This window comes from Pomacea canaliculata, linkage group LG2, assembly GCF_003073045.1.
Source record: "Pomacea canaliculata isolate SZHN2017 linkage group LG2, ASM307304v1, whole genome shotgun sequence".
Taxonomy (NCBI): Eukaryota; Metazoa; Mollusca; class Gastropoda; order Architaenioglossa; family Ampullariidae; genus Pomacea; species Pomacea canaliculata.
This window is the reverse complement of record NC_037591.1, coordinates 46,316-65,686: the sequence shown is the minus strand read 5'-3', so window position 1 is coordinate 65,686 and position 19,371 is coordinate 46,316. Positions and strand designations below refer to the sequence as shown.

Here is a 19,371-nt window from a genome sequence, read left to right as displayed (position 1 = left end):
AGGTGGTCAACACGTCTAACACCAACTTCTGGTGAATGAATAACTTTTTTGTGGGGAACCCTAGGAAACAATCTATTGATGGTGATGATAGTTTTACACTTGTGTCAGCAACTCCAATGTCATGTCTTTGTGACACGCGCTTTACTTCCGCCAATGGGCTTTTAGTCAGTCCTGGGGCCGCTGTGCCACTCACCCAACAGTGTTTACAGAGAGCGCTCACAGAGGACAGAAGAGTGGGAATCCATGTTTTGTTTGGAGCCGACAGCTAAGGCTACAGTGTGACGGCAGAGCAGCTAGCCTTGTAAACAAGAGCCAGGTGCAGAGAAAGAACAGCTTGCCCCGGTAGTAGCTAATGGCTGTGCCATCGGAGCTCTCACAGGCCAAGTGTCGTTGTACAGAAATATAGAGGCTGGACTACAGGCTGTTGTCACAGAAAACGTGACTTTCTCTGTGGACACTAATCTTACCCCTTCCCTCTTGTCTGATCCCAGGTTTGCTGCCCCCATGATAACATCGGCATAGTGCCTGTGCCCCCCTCCCACTCGTGTGTCTGTGCCCCCCACACCAACACTAAGCATTGAGAGCTCTAGCACTGTGACTAGTATTGAGAGCTTTTGCACTGTGACTAGCATTGAGAGCACTAGCACTGTGACTAGTATTGAGAGCTCTAGCACTGTGAATAGTATTGAGAGCACTAGCACTGTGACTAGCATTGTGAGCTCTAGCACTGTGACTAGCATTGAGAGCACTAGCACTGTGACTAGCATTGAGAGCTCTAGCACTGTGACTAGCAATGTCAGCACTAGCTCTGTGACTAGCATTGAGAGCTCTAGCACTGTGACTAGCAATGTCAGCACTAGCTCTGTGACTAGCATTGTGAGCTCTAGCACTGTGACTAGCAATGTCAGCACTAGCACCGTGACTAGCATTGAGAGCTCTAGCACTGTGACTAGTATTGAGAGCACTAGTATTATGACCAGCATTGAGAGCTCTTGCACTGTGACTATCACTGTGAGCTCTAGCACTGTGACTAGTATTGTGAGCACTAGCACTGGGACTAGCATTGTGAGCTCTAGCGCTGTGACTAGTATTGAGATCTCTAGCACTGTGACTAGTATTGAGAGCACTAGCACTGTGACTAGCATTGAGAGCTCTAGCACTGTGACTAGTATTGAGAGCACTAGTATTATGACCAGCATTGAGAGCTCTTGCACTGTGACTAGCATTGAGAGCTCTAGCACTGTGACTAGTATTGAGAGCACTAGTATTATGACCAGCATTGAGAGCTCTTGCACTGTGACTATCACTGTGAGCTCTAGCACTGTGACTCGTATTGTGAGCTCTAGCGCTGTGACTAGTATTGAGAGCTCTAGCACTGTGACTAGTATTGCGAGCACTAGCACTGTGCTAGAACCATGAGCACTAGCACTGTGACTAGCATTGAGAGCTCTAGCACTGTGACTAGCAATGTCAGCACTAGCTCTGTGACTAGCATTGTGAGCTCTAGCACTGTAACTAGCAATGTCAGCACTAGCTCTGTGACTAGCATTGAGAGCTCTTTCACTGTGACTAGCACTGTGACTAGCAATGCCAGCTCTAGCACTGTGACTATCACTGTGAGCACTAGCACTGTGACTATCACTGTGAGCACTAGTACTGTGACTAGCACTGTGAGCACTAGCACTGTGACTAGCATTGAGAGCACTAGCACTGTGACTATCACTGTGAGCACTAGCACTGTGACTAGCACTGTGAGCACTAGCACTGTGACTAGCACTGTGAGCACTAGCACTGTGACTAGCATTGAGAGCACTAGCACTGTGACTAGCATTGAGAGCACTAGCACTGTGACTAGCACTGTCTATGCCCTATTCTACGGACGCCTCCACACGCCCTCTGTGGGCACAGCTGATACACAAGTTTGTGGAGGCCACGTGTGGGGTGGCGTGTACCCCAACACACGCAGGGTGGAGCGAGGTCCATTATTATTGTAAGGGTGAGTCAAACGAGCTTACGGTGGAAAGCGAAAGTCGTCTCTACCCGAGATAAGCCGGGTGGGTGTGCGTGTGGCGGTAGGAGGGTGTAAGGCTCTCGCCGAGTGCGGAGCGTGTGCTGACGTGCTGCAGGTGACGAGCGGGTCCCAGCAAGGGGCTGCGGAAGCAACTGGAGTCTGACCAGACGGCTTGTAGATGTAACAGCTGGAAGCTGGTGGTCAGTGGCCTCACTGGCTGACGTCACGGGTACTGTATGGATGCGAGCTTCTAGGACAGTCGTGTACCCGACTCCTGTATTGTGAGGACAGAGGCAAACAGTCCCTTGGCTCATTGATATTCTGGTCAGCAAGTCTTTACCTGATTCTGATGTTTGAGAAAAGGTAAGGTCACTCTGGTTCATTTTTGTCTTGGGTCAGCAAGTCTTTCTCTGACGTTTGTGTTTGAAGAATAGGTGAGGTCACTTGAGTTCACCGATTCCACTAGAAAGTGCTGCAGATGATCATCATGTAACTGGTGGTGGGTGACTGATGCAGCTGTGTGCGAGAGTAACTGATGTCAGTTGAATGATACAACTGTATACGAGATTAACTGATGGTGGGTGACTGATGCAGCTGTATGCGAGAGTAACTGATGTCAGTTGAATGATACAGCTGTATACGAGATTAACTGATGGTGGGTGACTGATGCAGCTGTATGCGAGAGTAACTGATGTCAGTTGAATGATACAACTGTATACGAGAGTAACTGGTGGTGGGTGAATGATGCAGCTGTATGCGAGAGTAACTGGTGGTGGTTGAATAGTTCAGGGATACAGCTGTATACTAGAGTCTCTAATACAGCTGTATTCTGGAGTGTTTGTGTCTAAAACAATAAGGGGTAAATCTTTAGGTCTTTGTAACTATAATAATACAAGTCCCGGAGTTTGGGTGAGAGTAGGAGTACAAGTGCATGCTGGGAGCTTGGAGACGATACTAATACAGTAATACCCCGATACTCAGTGGTGACCACGGTGCACCTGTGATTAACTCTTGTGACTAAAGTGATAAAAATATCACGGGTCTTCGTGATTAAAATAACACAGCTGTATCTGATTATTCTAGAAGTTAAGGATAGTGTATCCTGGGGAACCAAAGACAACAACAATGCAGCTGTATCCTGGAGATAAGATAGATAGATAAGATAACTTTATTGTCCAGCAAAGGAGATTTGTCTTCCAGCATGCAAGTAGTCAGAGAGAAAATCAAAAACATCAACAATAACATCAGCAATGGCAGAAGTGAGCACACACACACCCACACACACACACGCCCGCATCAAAAGGACAATACATCAGTGGACAATACATCAGTTTCCATGACTACATAATAACAGAGATAACAGAGATGGGATTACGTCATCCCCCTTGTGTGTAACACGTCAGGTTCGGTCTACTAGTCGCTTATAGTCTTTTGTTTGTTGACAGCAGAGATGGCCGATGGGATGAATGACCTCCTGTAAACGTTCTTTTCGCAAGAGGGACTCTCACTCCGTCCTGAGGCATAGGCTCGAGCGGGGGTTGAGTGGATGGGTGGGGTCAAGCATGATTTGTGTTGCTTTCCGGACAAGGGCTGAATCGTACAGGTGGGAAAGGGTCCAGCTGTGAAGCACTACGATCTTGCTGGCTGTGTTTGATGGTTTATCGCTGGACTATCAGTGAGCATAGTGTTTTCATTACAGTGTACAACGATGTCGTCATGGCGATAACGCACTGTGCGCCGTCTCCTATGAACACAGACAAGTTGAGGCAACTCAAAATAGAATTTACACACGTCATGACGAACACAACGCATCTGTAAACAAAACTCATACAAACACAACAAACAATCAAAGCATTTCACAGGTGAAAACACTAAGTGACACATAAAAACAACACAGTGTCAGTGGGAGTGCGGATCATGTTACAGTGTCAGTGAGAGAGAGTGCGGATCACGTTACAGTGTCAGTGGGAGTGCGGATCACGTTACAGTGTCAGTGGGAGAGAGTGTGGATCATATTACAGTGTCAGTGGGAGAGAGTGTGGATCATGTTACAGTGTCAGTGAGAGTGCGGATCATATTACAGTGTCAGTGAGAGTGTGGATCATGTTACAGTGTCAGTGAGAGAGTGCGGATCCTGTTACAGTGTCAGTGAAAGTGTGGATCATGTTACAGTGTCAGTGAGAGAGAGTGTGCATCATGTTACAGTGTCAGTGTGAGAGTGCGGATCCTGTTACAGTGTCAGTGAAAGTGTGGATCATGTTACAGTGTCAGTGAGAGAGAGTGTGCATCATGTTACAGTGTCAGTGAGAGAGAGTGTGGATCATGTTACAGTGTCAGTGAGAGAGAGTGTGGATCATGTTACAGTGTCAGTGAGAGAGAGTGTGGATCATGTTTCAGTGTCAGTGAGAGAGAGTGTGGATCATGTTACAGTGTCAGTGAGAGAGTGTTGATCATGTTACAGTGTCAGTGAGAGAGAGTGTGGATCATCTTACAGTGTCAGTGAGAGTGCGGATCATATTACAGTGTCAGTGAGAGTGTGGATCATGTTACAGTGTCAGTGGGAGTGCGGATCATGTTACAGTGTCAGTGGGAGAGAGTGTGGATCATATTACAGTGTCAGTGGGAGAGAGTGTGGATCATGTTACAGTGTCAGTGAGAGTGCGGATCATATTACAGTGTCAGTGAGAGTGTGGATCATGTTACAGTATCAGTGAGAGTGCGGATCATGTTACAGTGTCAGTGAAAGTGTGGATCATGTTACAGTGTCAGTGAGAGAGAGAGTGCGGATCATGTTACAGTGTCAGTGAGAGAGAGAGTGTGGATCATCTTACAGTGTCAGTGAGTGTGCGGATCATGTTACAGTGTCAGTGAAAGTGTGGATCATGTTACAGTGTCAGTGAGAGTGTAGATCAAATTACAGTGTCATTGAGAGAGAGTGTGGATATGTTACAGTGTCAGTGAAAGTGTGGATCACGTTACAGGTGTCAATGAGAGAGAGTGCGGATCATGTTCAGTGTCAGTGAAAGTGTGGATCACGTTACAGTGTCAGTGAGAGTGTAGATATGTTACAGTGTCATTGAGAGAGAGTGTGGATCATGTTACAGTGTCAAGTGAGAGTGTAGATCATGTTAACGTGTCATTGAGAGAGAGTGTGGATCATGTTACAGTGTCAATGAGAGAGAGTGCGGATCATGTTACAGTGTCATGAGAGAGAGTGTGGATCATGTTACAGTTGTAGTGAGAGAGAGTGCGGATCATGTTACAGTGTCAGTGAGAGAGAGTGTGGATCATGTTACAGTGTCAGTGAGAGTGTGGATCATGTTACAGTGTCAATGAGAGAGAGTGCGGATCATGTTACAGTGTCAATGAGAGAGAGTGTGGATCATGTTACAGTGTCAGTGAGAGAGAGTGCGGATCATGTTACAGTGTCAATGAGAGAGAGTGTGGATCATGTTACAGTGTCAGTGAGTGAGTGTGGATCACGTTACAGTGTCAGTGAGAGAGAGTGTGGATAATGTTACAGTGTCAGTGAGAGAGAGTGTGGATCATGTTACAGTGTCAGTGAGAGAGAGTGCGGATCATGTTACAGTGTCAATGAGTGTGGATCATGTTACAGTGTCAGTGAGAGAGAGTGTGGATCATCTTACAGTGTCAGTGAGAGAGAGTGTGGATCATGTTACAGTGTCAGTGAGTGAGTGTGGATCACGTTACAGTGTCAGTGAGAGAGAGTGTGGATCATGTTACAGTGTCAGTGTCAGTGAGAGTGTTGATCACGTTACAGTGTCAGTGAGAGTGTGGATCATGCTATGGTGTCAGGCAGTGTTTATCATGTGGTGGGGTTAGTCAGAATGTGGATCATTTTATGGTGTCAGTCAGAGTGTGGATCATATGCCATGTCAGTGTGGAGCATGCAGACCAACTCACGAGGAAATTCGCACCCGCGCATCGGTCACACTTACCACGAACTTGTATGACTGGACTGCTGGAGACGATTTTTCCAGTTAACTACTGAAACGAGGCAGGTGTGTACAAAGCTTCCGGTTTAGTCCCATTCATTATTTAGGCTCGCCAGACAGACAGCAGTCCACCTACACACGTCCTTGCACTTACAGCTCTATGGTAGGACCACCACTAACGGCCTGACATGTCCTGCAGTGAGAATAACTGTAGAGCCCTGACATGTCCTGCAGTGAACACAGCTGTAGAGCCTGACGTGCTGCAGTGACACAGCTGTAGAGCCTGAAGTGCTGCAGTGAACACAGCTGTAGAGCCTGACGTGCCTGCAGTGAACACAGCTGTAGAGCCTGAGTGCCTGCAGTGAACACAGCTGTAGAGCCCTGACGTGCTGCAGTGAACAAGCTGTAGAGCCTGATGTGCAGTGAACAGCTGTAGAGCCTTACGTGCCTGCAGTGAACACAGCTGTAGAGCCCTGACGTGCCTGCAGTGAACACAGCTGTAGAGCCCTGACGTGCCTGCAGTGAACACAGCTGTAGAGCCCTGACGTGCCTGCAGTGAACACAGCTGTAGAGCCCTGACGTGCCTGCAGTGAACACAGCTGTAGAGCCCTGCAATGTATGTTATAGCTTGAGTTTCCAATGTCTGCAACAGGTGCAAGTCTCGTGGGCTGTGGCGCGTGAGGACATGACAACTGGTCTTCAGTCGTGTGTCATGTGGTGACAGACCAGAGGCAGACTGTATCCTCGGGGCATCATTACACAGGCCACGTCAGCGGTCCTCTGTGTCACGCTGTCTCTTACGTCCGGCGGACACCACACTGAAGCAATGGCGACCGCACTTCACAACTGTGGAACCAGCGACACTGAGGGCAAACCTGTGAGTAAACATGTACCTGACAGGTCACGTGACACTAACAACAGTCTGGTGAATGGGGGACACTGACAACACAATTTGGAATAGCCAGGTGACACTAACAGTCTGGTGAATAGGTGAGACTAACAACAATCTGGTGAATAGGTGAGACTGATAACAGTCTGTGGAATAGACAGAGGTGACAAGGACAACAGTCTGTGGAATAGCCAGGTGACACTAACAGTCTGGTGAGTTGTCACACCACACGGTTAGACATGCTTATTTGTTCACAACACAAGGGAAACCGATTGTTTATGGTTTGTGGGAGCTTCCCGGCCCAGCGCGATATCAATGTTTTAACAAAAAGATTGTAAGCGTTTAGCCACACACCCTGCTCCCCACCTCCCCCGTTGCTGTGTTCTACAAGTCCCTTCTCACTGGACCCCAGCCGATGGCTGTCCATGTCTTGTCAAGGTACCAAAGGTCTCCTGCGTGTTGATGTTTTCCCAGCATCCGGGTACTCTGATCAAAAGTTAACCAGCCCCCAGGCTGTGCGCGGCCATGCGTGACAGGGGGTGAGCTTCACACAACTAACACGTGAGGCCCAGGAAATCGTGTGTCCTCACCTGTCCACCGTCTCACGTGTATGTGTGTGTCGGAGGTGGCCTTTGAACACCAGTGTACAGAGACGGCCCCACCCCTCTCTATACTCTGACCGTGACAGGTAAACGTGTGGGGGAAGGTTGATGAGTTGACTGGTGACTAACGACAGTAGTCAGGTGACAGAAGTCGCAGACGTGAGCAGACTAGTGACTCGCTGGCTGAGACCTCGTTGCCCTCATTATTTGTACACATGCGCACATGTCGCCTACATGTTTGTGTGTCTGTGCATGTTTGTGAGCTGTGTTCACTCACTCACCTGTGGTCGTGCACCAGACGACAGGTGTTGACGTGACGGGGGAGCTGTGCGGTGATCTGCAGTGCCCGGTGTGCCTGGAGCTGTTCCAGCAGCCGCTGATACTCCCCTGCTCCCACGTGCTGTGTCGCACGCCCTGCTGCAGCAACCTCCTCCACTTCAACTTCATTCGTTGTCCAGTGTGTCGCGTCGACAGTTTCATCAATGGAGGACTCCACAGCTTGCCTCGAGTCATCGTCCTTGAAAATATTATCGACAAGGTCAGGGGGCAGAGGTCGAGGCTGGAGCTGAATGTCCAGGGGTCACACCCAGAACGCCCTCAGCAGTGGGAAGTGACCGAAGCGCGCACAGCACTTGTGGAACACTTGGGGACAGATATCGAGCACTTTAACAGCTGGGTGACTGGGGACGAAGGCAGAAGTGACAGTGGCGCCGCCTCGAGACAGGCTTCTGGGTTCTTTACTTCCTCAACCTTCTCCAGCACCGCGCTTGTGCTTGACACTCTACTCACTCCCAGAGACGAGGAGAGAAGTGTCCTCCATCATCTGAGTTCAGAAGCCGGAATCTTCAGGGGAGCGCATCCAGTACAGACCACTTGCCCCCCCTGCCCCCGGCCAGCCAGGGAGACTTACTAACCCCAAGATATTTGTTGTACAGAGACTTGTTCCCTGCAACTTCTGACAGACTGGCGGTTATGGCAGCTGCACCACAGCTGTCAGGCTCAGTGAATAATCTTTCCAGCGACTTGGCCACCTTACAGGTAAAACAAGATGGCGCAGGGTTTCATAGAGGGTTAGATGGAATAGGGCTTTCGTGCAGAAGTAATGAAATGCTTTCTAATAAGTAAAACAAGAGCAGATCTTTAATCACACGTAACACCAGGTGACATTTTACAGTGACAACATATGGAGCCAGGGCAAGGCACGTCACATGGGATCTCATTGCCATTAGTTACTGGGTCAATGAAGTGCAAATCACTATGGTTACACAGACGATTAAGTGCTAATCATCACAAGAGATGTTCATGTACTTCAGTACAGGCTCGAGCGGTACTGTGTAAACTCTGACTTCGCAGGTTAAATTATCCAACGTTCTGCACCTGGTGTCACTGGGCCAGGAGGAGGTTGTCACGTGGGCTAGGCTTCAGAAGGAGTGCTTGAAGGACTTGTTGAAAAGAGCGCAGGTATGTGTCACAGGTATATAATAGGTCTCCACACATTCATTCAGACAATTGCACATTATTTTAACAAGGACCACAAGCACTGCCACAGGCTGCCAGGTCACAGGTCACAGGTCACATGTATTGGCTGCGCCTAGTGAAGGGCTGTTACCAAACTCTGAAGCCAACTCCCTGGTCACGAACACGCGCCGAGTGACGCTTGACCTCAAGGCTCAACAACAACGAGGCCAGAACACACGGCAACACGGTTCCAGCCGGTGGTGGGCTCATAAACATTGACCAAGTATACATGAATCAGAGACTTTCACAACCCTACAGATTAAACCTACGGACTGTTATTCTTAATCCGAGTTCAATTACTCAATACAAGCAACACACTAGTTCAATTTTCAAATCAAGAAATATATTACTACTTCCACACACAGCACCAAAACGTCCTGGCATGACATTGATATAACAAATTACCTGGCATGAATGTGATTAGCACATTACCTGGCATGACATTGATATAACACATTACCTGGCATGACTGTGGTGTAACACATTACCTGGCATGACATTGATATAACACATTACCTGGCATGACTGTGATATAACACATTACCTGGCATGACATTGATATAACACATTACCTGGCATGACTGTGGTGTAACACATTACCTGGCATGACATTGCTATAACACATAACCTGCCATGACTGTGATGTAACATATAACCTGGCATGACTGATGTAACACATTACCTGGCATGACATTGATATAACATATAACCTGGCATGACTGTGATGCAACACATTACCTGGCATGACATTGATATAACAAATTACCTGGCATGACTGTTATGTAATACATTACCTGGTACGACTGTGATGTAACACATTACTGGCATGACATTGATATAACATATAACATGGCATGACTGTGATTAACACATTACCCGACAAGACTGTGATGTAACAGAATTACCTGGCATGACTGTGATGTAACACACAATTACCTGACATAGCTGTGATTAGCACATTACCTGACACGACTGTGATGTAACAGCACGCGACTTGTGAGGCCGGTCAGCAGGTGGATGACGTGTTTGTGGACCTGCAGCACGAGCTGGCAAGGCGCCTGACACAACTCGATGATGTCACGAGGGCGCTGGAGATTCTGCAGGGGTCATCGCAGACCCTAGTGCAGGACGCCATGCAGCCAGCCAGCTACATGATGCGAGAGGTACGGCCACTCACCTGGTTACCATAGCGCCGTATGTAGACTGTGTGTATGTAGACTGTGTGTAGACCGTGTGTATGTAGACTGTGTGTATGAAGACTGTGTAGACTGTGTGCATGTAGACTGTGTGTATGTGGACTGTGTGCATGTAGACTGTGTGCATGTGGACTGTGTGTATGTAGACTGTGTGTATGAAGACTGTGTGCATGTAGACTGTGTGTATGTAGACTGTGTGTATGAAGACTGTGTGTATGTAGACTGTGTGCATGTAGACTGTGTGTATGTAGACGGGGTGTATGAAGACTGTGTGTAGACTGTGTGTATGAAGACTGTGTGTATGAAGACTGTGTGCATGTAGACTGTGTGTATGAAGACTGTGTGTATGTAGACTGTGTGTATGTGGACTGTGTGCATGTAGACTGTGTGTATGTGGACTGTGTGCATGTAGACTGTGTGCAGACTGTGTGTATGTAGACTGTGTGCATGTAGACTGTGTGTATGTGGACTGTGTGCATGTAGACTGTGTGTATGTAGACTGTGTGTAGACTGTGTGTATGTAGACTGTGTGTATGAAGACTGTGTGTATGAAGACTGTGTAGACTGTGTGCATGTAGACTGTGTGCATGTAGACTGTGTGTATGTAGACTGGGTGTATGAAGACTGTGTGCAGACTGTGTGTATGTAGACTGTGTGCATGTAGACTGTGTGTATGAAGACTGTGTGTATGTAGACTGTGTGTATGTGGACTGTGTGCATGTAGACTGTGTGTATGTGGACTGTGTGCATGTAGACTGTGTGTATGTGGACTGTGTGCATGTAGACTGTGTGTAGACTGTGTGTATGTGGACTGTGTGTATGAAGACTGTGTGCATGTAGACTGTGTGTAGACTGTGTGCATGTAGACTGTGTGTAGACTGTGTGTATGTGGACTGTGTGTATGAAGACTGTGTGCATGTAGACTGTGTGCATGTAGACTGTGTGTAGACTGTGTGCATGTAGACTGTGTGCATGTGGACTGTGTGTATGAAGACTGTGTGCATGTAGACTGTGTGTATGAAGACTGTGTGTATGTAGACTGTGTGCATGTAGACTGTGTAGACTGTGTGCATGTAGACTGTGTGTATGTGTGTGTAGACTGTGTGCATGTAGACTGTGTGTATGAAGACTGTGTGTGTAGACTGTGTGTAGACTGTGTGTGTATGAAGACTGTGTGCATGTAGACTGTGTGCATGTAGACTGTGTGTAGACTGTGTGCATGTAGACTGTGTGTAGACTGTGTGTATGTGGACTGTGTGTATGAAGACTGTGTGCATGTAGACTGTGTGCATGTAGACTGTGTGTAGACTGTGTGCATGTAGACTGTGTGCATGTAGACTGTGTGTATGTGGACTGTGTGCATGTAGACTGTGTGTATGAAGACTGTGTGCATGTAGACTGTGTGTATGAAGACTGTGTGCATGTAGACTGTGTGCATGTAGACTGTGTGTATGAAGACTGTGTGCATGTAGACTGTGTGTATGAAGACTGTGTGCATGTAGACTGTATGAAGACTGTGTGCATGTAGACTGTGTGTATGAAGACTGTGTGCATGTGGACTGTATGAAGACTGTGTGTATGTAGACTGTGTGTATGTGGACTGTGTGCATGTAGACTGTGTGTATGTGGACTGTGTGCATGTAGACTGTGTGTATGAAGACTGTGTAGACTGTGTGTATGAAGACTGTGTGCATGTAGACTGTGTGTATGAAGACTGTGTGTGGACTGTGCATATGCAGACTGTGTGCATGTAGACTGTGTGTAGACTGTGTGTATGAAGACTGTGTGTAGACTGTGTGCATGTAGACTGTATGTAGACTGTCGGGGACAAGCAGGTGACATGACAGGCCCCCACCACTTTACCGACTCCCCTCCCCTTCCCTCGCCCATTTTATCTTTGCTTGTGTTGTTTGTGGCGCGTAGTTATATGCGTGTGAGGTGCGTGCGTGTGTGTGAACTCAGTTGGCCACTCACTGTGACGCACACATATTTCTGTTACAGGGGACTTCGCCTCCACAGGGCAGGGGAGGACCACTCAGTCACGGTCTGCATTCTGTTCCTGTGGGTCGCGCGTGAGTTGATGGCGATGGCGTGTGCTAGCTGCCAGTCTTTGAGTCTTTGACCAAAGGTTACAGAGCTAGCTATAAATAACTGCTACACTCTGATAGTCTGATGTCCCTCAATAGTCATTGTTTCTAAATTATTGCTATCCCTGAATAGTTATTGTCCCTATATGGCTGGTGTGTTTCGTTCATGGTGATGGTAACGGTAGCCGTCATGCTCACAGGTCGCCGAACGTGACTGCAGCTGGACGGCCGGACATCGCGGTCACTGGCTGCCTGACATGTGTGGATGCTGGAGGTCAGCAAAGCCCACGTAGTAACCGCTGCCTCAGGTAAGGGATGTCTAGACGCTGTTCACCTCCTGCTCAGCTTCTAGTCCTGGGACGCAAGTGTGAAGCGGTGGTAAGGTGACCCCGAGGTTAGCTACACACCCACAGAGTTGCAGGACCGACAGCAGGTCTGCTGGGACCTCAGGGTCCCCGACCCGTGTACAGTCCAAAAAGTCTGGCTATAGGCTGTGGGTAGTACTGGGGGTAACGCAAACTCAGGGATAGCTGCAAGCTCGAGATTTCTAGAATCTATTCACCTCCGGGTATTGTACGGTGGGGTAGCAAGATGCCCTAAGTCTCAGGCTGCACGATTTAATGAGCTGACACGTTGATATGTGATATGCTAATGAAGCTGACAACCCATGTGAAGGCCGTGTCGCCATGTTGCTGTGTTTACACCGGGGGTTCTGACTGGTTTGTTTGGATGGTCGTCGGTAATGTGTTGATCTCAGTGGAATGAATGAAAGTGCACGTAGCCTGATGTCTCCATTGTGTGCAGGTGTGTACAGGTGTGTACAGGTAGTAACAACACATCCTTGCTTTTTATTTCCTCAGCCTGCATTTGCAGGTAGCCTTCAAGACACGTGACGTGTCTGTGGTGCTGACGTCATGTGAGACGACAGCCAATAGCAGAAGGGTGATTGTGTGACACACAAATAACACACCTTCAGACACTCTGTCTCTTGTTCACTCCTAGTTCACAGCGTTCACACGCACTCATTGTATCTTGTCACAGCTCCTGCCCTCCCTGCCCTTGACGTCACGCGCTGTGCACGCGGCGAAGATAAGGTGGCGCTGTTTCTCCAGCCCCCAACACCCTCGCATGACGTCATAGACACGTATGAGGTGACGTACTTCACGGAGGAGGAGAAGACCCTGGGTATACAGGTGTGTCTTGCCTCTCACATAGTGTAGTGGTATAGTGCTCTCACATAGTGTAGTGGTATAGTGCTCTCACATAGTGTAGTGGTATAGTGCTCTCACATAAGGTAGTCTTGTAGTGGTATAGTGCTCTCACATAAGGTAGTCTTGTAGTGGTATAGTGCTCTCACATAGTGTAGTGGTATAGTGCTCTCACATAGGTGTAGTGGTATAGTGCTCTCACATAGTGTAGTGTATAGTCTCACATAGTGTATAGTGCTCTCACATAAGTAGTCTTGTAGTGGTATAGTGCTCTCACATAGTGTAGTGGTATAGTGTCTCACATAAGGTAGTTTGTAGTGGTATAGTGCTCTCACATAAGTAGTCTTGTAGTGGTATGTGCTCTCACATAGTGTAGTGGTATAGTGCTCTCACATAAGGTAGTCTTGTAGTGGTATGGTGCTCTCACATAAGGTAGTCTTGTAGTGGTATAGTGCTCTCACATAGTGTAGTGGTATAGTGCTCTCACGTAAGGTAGTCTTGTAGTGGTATAGTGCTCTCACATAGTGTAGTCACATAATGCACTCACAGTGTAGTCACATAGTGCACTCACATAGTGTAGGGGTAAAGTGTACTCACATAGTGCACTCATAAAGTGTAGTCTTGTAGTCGTATAGTGCACTCACATAGTGTAGTCACATAGTGTAGTCACATAGTGTGCTCACACAATGCACTTACATAGTGCACACTGTACCCACAAAGCGCACTGTCGTTAATTGCTAGGTACCCCGACTCCTTGTTGTGCCGTCACATCATGACCTGCCCTGAGATCACGTGTGCCCTGAGATCACGTGTATGTTCGGTTGGTTGATGGGTTGGTGAAGGACGCAGTAGCCAGACCGGCCCCCACCAGAAGCCTCACCACTTCATTGTGCTGTTCCTTCACTTCTCCGTCTGACTCTCTGTCTTGTCAGTCTCTCCCCTCCTCCAGTTCAGGTAAATACCCTGTGGATTTAGCGGCTAACAGGGTACAACAGGGTACAACAGAGTGTAAGAGGGTACGCTAGGATGTGAGCGGGTACATTGAAATGTGAAAGGATACAGGACAGTTTGAGAGGATACAGCATAGTGTGTGAGGGTACAGCTAGTGTGTGAGGGTACAACTAGTGTGAGAGGATACAGGAGTGTGAGATGTTACAGCAGTGTGAGAGGATACAGCTAGTGTGAGATGTTACAACAGTGTGAGAGGATACAGCTAGTGTGAGATGTTACAACAGTGTGAGAGGATACAGCTAGTGTGAGATGTTACAACAGTGTGAGAGGGTACAGCACAATGTGAGATGTTACAACAGTGTGAGAGGGTACAGCAGTGTGAGAGGATACAGTTAGTGTGTGAGGATACAGCTAGTGTGAGATGTTACAACAGTGTGAGAGGGTACAGCACAGTGTGAGAGGGTACAGCAGTGTGAGAGGATACAGTTAGTGTGTGAGGATACAGCTAGTGTGAGATGTTACAACAGTGTGAGAGGGTACAGCACAATGTGAGATGTTACAACAGTGTGAGAGGGTACAGCACAGTGTGAGAGGGTACAGCAGTGTGAGAGGATACAGTTAGTGTGTGAGGATACAGCTAGTGTGAGATGTTACAACAGTGTGAGAGGGTACAGCACAGTGTGAGAGGGTACAGCAGTGTGAGAGGATACAGTTAGTGTGTGAGGATACAGCTAGTGTGAGATGTTACAACAGTGTGAGAGGGTACAGCACGGTGTGAGATGTTACAACAGTGTGAGAGGGTACAGCACAGTGTGAGATGTTACAACAGTGTGAGAGGGTACAGCACAGTGTGAGAGGGTACAGCAGGTACAGCAGTGTCATTAGCGATGAAAGTTACTCATTGTATTTCTACTTGAATGACGCTGAGTGATGTTTGCTCACAGTGAGTACGTCACGCTAACGTGACTTAGTTCTGCTGGCAGCAAACGTTAACCTTCAGCAACAGCGCGGGTCAAGGGTCAGGCGCGCGGGTGATGGTGCTGCACAAGCTGCGATGTGGCGCCACCTACTACTTTCACCTTGTGGCGCGCAACACAGCCGGCACCAGCGCACCCAGTGACGTAGTGCAGTGCGTCACCCTGGCCGCTCGTCACAGTGTTGTACCCAGTGAGTATGTGTGGTAGTTTCTAAAGGTCAGAGGTCAACAGTGCATACGTCAGACGTCACGTGCTTGTTGTTGCCGACCCCCCAACACACAAAATGGCGCGTCAGTCACCAGTGCAACAGTTTGTTTCCCGCACTTACTGGGGGGAGGGCGCTAATCGTCTTGAGTGAGTTGTATTCAGTCTCCTGACTTGAAGGCGAATGGCTGTGATCAGTGGGTAACGGCATGGGTGTGACGTAGGAGGTAACGACTGGCGAGCGGGTGGCGGGTGTTGATGACCTGGCGGTTGACTGTGTGACTGTCTGCACCACCCTCTGTCACTGGCTTGGCTCTGTGCAGTTCCCAGCATCAACGTCAGCAAATGTCGGGCGTCGTCCTCGTGCATCCGGGTCTTCACTCCCAGCCCGCATGACGTCGCACCCGAGCAGCACATCTCCCATTGGCTGCTGTACAGACCACGTGGTCCCGAGAGTGTGTGGCAGGCAGCGCCACTATACGGCAGCCAGGAGCAGCGAGTGGCGGGCCTTGATCCTGAGACCGACTACCAGGTGGTCGTCATGGCGCGCAACGCACGTGGCGAGTGTCAGCTGTCGCACGTGCTGGGGATACGTACACAACCTGCACACACACCTTGACTCGCGCCGCCTTGACCCCAAGCATAGTGGGGTCAATAATGAGCAGAGCGCAGCCAGTTACTGCTAATTACTGAGCAATTACATGATACTTCCCGACATAAGTTGTTGTTGTTGTAAACTCACCTCTTGGCTGCTTGTCTTCACACTGAACACGAGAACGAACTGTGTCAATAGGCTAGAGTCGCTAGACCTACTTATCCTCATCTTGCCATCATCAGGGTCACAGTCTTGTACCGATATTTCCTACCAACAGTCCACAAGAAAACGATGAGATTACTGTAAACAAAAGTACCATAAAGTCCATATGGATCCTTTCTACCTGGATTGAGTTTTACAAACACATGTTCACTGTGCTCATCACAGAGTAAGCTCCCCACGAATACCTGCTCGTTTTTGATATAATGTACACAAGGATTTTCCTGCTCTCCATAGTCATGGGAAAGGAGGGGAATTTTTACCATCAAGATAATGATTAGACGATATCAGGAAATTTCCACAAGTTTGCTTCTCTTTCTTCAAGAATCAATGTGAATCCAGTGCCTTGTCTGCTAATCAACTGGGTGCAGTTTCTTACGGAAAAACTTGGAATTGTTATTATGTCTTACCCTACCCCCATCCTTCGGCTCAAACCTAAGCGATAAACATGTTTAAGAGGAAAGCTCTGTCAGACAGCTTATAAACTTTATTGCTTTGTTCTCTCCTCATTTTCACACCTGTTGTTATTTTTTGTTGGAATAAATGATTGAAAATATAAAATGGTGATGGGCATTCCTTGAATACATGTAAATAATTGATGTCGCCAGATGTGAGTAAACATGACAATTTGAACGCAATTTTCATTCTCAAAGTCTTATTAGGCAATCTTCACTATGACCAGTTGTCAACCCAGAGGCGAACAGGTAGCTCTTGTTTTTCAACACTTTAATCAAACGCATGGTTTGATGCTTAGGCTATTGCCCCACAGCATTGCCTGCCTTTCAGTAAGGTTTGGCCAAATACACAATGAGGTACATGTAAAATGATAATACGATAAAAGCACGAGAAAGATGTTCAACTGTTCATTTTATCAACTCACACACGTGTATGCATTGATATACACCTCTTGCTAAGAGCTTTGAAATTTGTCACAGTTTCCTCAATTGGTCCTCTGTACTTTGGCCTCCCTTCAGGAAACAGTCATCCCAATAAACAGAAGCAGACTTCAGATGGCAGCAGACACGATGTGCAGATTGCCATGTCAGCTCTAGCAGCCTGATTGTGGCACAAGAGATGATCACTCCCTAAAATTATACACAATTTTGTCACTCCCGAGCAGTGTTATGTCCGGTGTCAACAGTCGTACCGGGCACAGACGTCCATTGGGTGCACTTGTCTCCTCCCTGTACGCGTGAGCGATCATGCCCCACAACGGTAGTCTTGTGGTGAAGTTCCGCCCCGCCATACGTTCGCACTGCCGGACGTAGGCTCTCAGGATGTTGGTGTGTAGCGATCTGAAACGTCCGAGCAGTACTAAACGTCTCGGTATAGTCTGCGCATGCGCATGAAGCGAAACTTCACTTCGATATCGTTGCTCTAACTGCAAAGCCATTTTTTTTTCTTTTCTTCGCCGATTTACTATAACATTTTTACTTTTCCTATTTTACTTGTTAACTCTAACCACGTGTTTTCTTGTACGTCTCGGTATCTGCTTTCATTAACAGTTATTACACACCTTGTCAAGTCTCACTTTTCGTCGATTTACTTTACAGGTTATACGTGATTTCTTATTCATAGCCTTTTCGTTTAAGATTTTAAGTTTGATCCTGCTTTAGCTGTTTATGTAATTCATCAGCAACTTTTTTCTTAACAGCTTTATTGCACGCATGCGCAGACTATACCGAGACGTTTAGTACTGCATGGACGTTTCAGACCGCTACAAGTGCCCGCTATCACTGGCACTCGTGACGAATACTCCGTGTCTGGACAGACCAGTAACACTGTGTCTACTTTACTGTCCACACCAACGACATCTTTAGGCAGCCACACCGACACACGCACAACACCAACATAGGGCACAGAGTGACCGCCTGCTCCTATCACTTGCAGTGTAGAATCCAGGTTTTCCAGCTGTCGATGTCGCATATTTCTGCGGAAAAAAGACTCCGACACATTAGACACCTGCGAGCCGCTGTCTATCAAACAGCGTGACGTCACGCCGTCGATGTGGATGGGTGATTCGCAGCTCGGTCCTACCAACGCCTCGAGGTTTGTTTGGTCTGCGCCGGGTGAGTGTAACTCGGCGAGCACCACTCGACAGGTCAGCGTCACATGTCGTCTGGAAGAGGAGTTCCTGACCGCCACATGACCTCTTGACCCTGTGACACTGGCTGACACTGTCGCGTGTCGCATGCTGGCTCTAGTCCTAGAGGGAAGGAGGGGGCTGTTGCGTCACTAAAGTCTGACGAAATTTTGTTTTGTGACTTTTTTGGGGGAAAAATAGAAAAATGAATAGAGAGTGAGAGAACGGCCACCAAGGAGGAAGGTTGGGCCGTGTGAGAGATTCCGTTGTGGAAACGGGGACATATTAGCTTTGCAAGAACGGAACCGTCTTGAGTTGTGGATACGTTTACGTAACATCCATCTGTGAGGCATCTGCTTTTTTGTTGGTGGGGGGAGGGTTGTTTTTTTATTTTATTTTCATTAAATATGTATTTGTAGTGTTATCTCGTGTGCGTGTCGTTTGTTCGGCACTGGGAGCGCCTGGATTCGTCGCTGCACGTGACAACTGGTGGGGATGCGGGGAAGTTACCCACTACCCTAATCCTCGCTCCTCAGTGCTGTCTTGTCCTGTAACTGCATTGTATTGTTTCGTCAATAGGTTTGGGAGGGTGCGAGCTGTGTCCGACCCTGCTTGGGGTGAGTGGGGGGCTTGTATAGCCGTGTTTAGATAGTCTGTCTACTCACACACTCCCAACGTCGCGTGACGTAATCCTGTGTGGTTGCTCGTTAGTTACGCTAGGCGGGGGGCGTATCTTTTTTTCTTGAACAGTGAAGCAGCTTCGGAAGCCTTCGGAACTTCGGAAGCCTTCGGAAGCGTGACGTCAGCGACCTTGCACACTTCCCTTCTATGCCAACCTCCGCTTCACTCTTTGAAAGCTATGAAACTTGTTCTGG

The 19,371-nt window shown here is 48.0% G+C and overlaps 2 protein-coding genes across 2 annotated transcripts; both read left to right on the top strand.

Annotated features, from left to right (window-relative positions):
* Positions 1–1,415: 1,415 nt before the first annotated feature.
* LOC112557310 (cell wall integrity and stress response component 4-like) lies at positions 1,416–6,688 on the top strand. The gene is made up of 2 exons (XM_025227083.1): positions 1,416–1,919; positions 6,620–6,688. Exons 1-2 carry the CDS (start codon positions 1,416–1,418, stop codon positions 6,686–6,688), a joined length of 573 nt encoding a protein of 190 aa, XP_025082868.1.
* LOC112557305 lies at positions 6,421–17,205 on the top strand. Its single transcript, XM_025227074.1, has 7 exons — positions 6,421–6,844; positions 7,757–8,368; positions 8,812–8,919; positions 9,963–10,139; positions 13,228–13,452; positions 15,390–15,585; positions 15,923–17,205. The coding sequence occupies exons 1-7, from the start codon at positions 6,794–6,796 to the stop codon at positions 16,216–16,218; spliced, it is 1,665 nt and encodes a 554-aa protein (XP_025082859.1). The 5' UTR covers positions 6,421–6,793; the 3' UTR covers positions 16,219–17,205.
* The last annotated feature ends 2,166 nt before the right edge of the window (positions 17,206–19,371 follow it).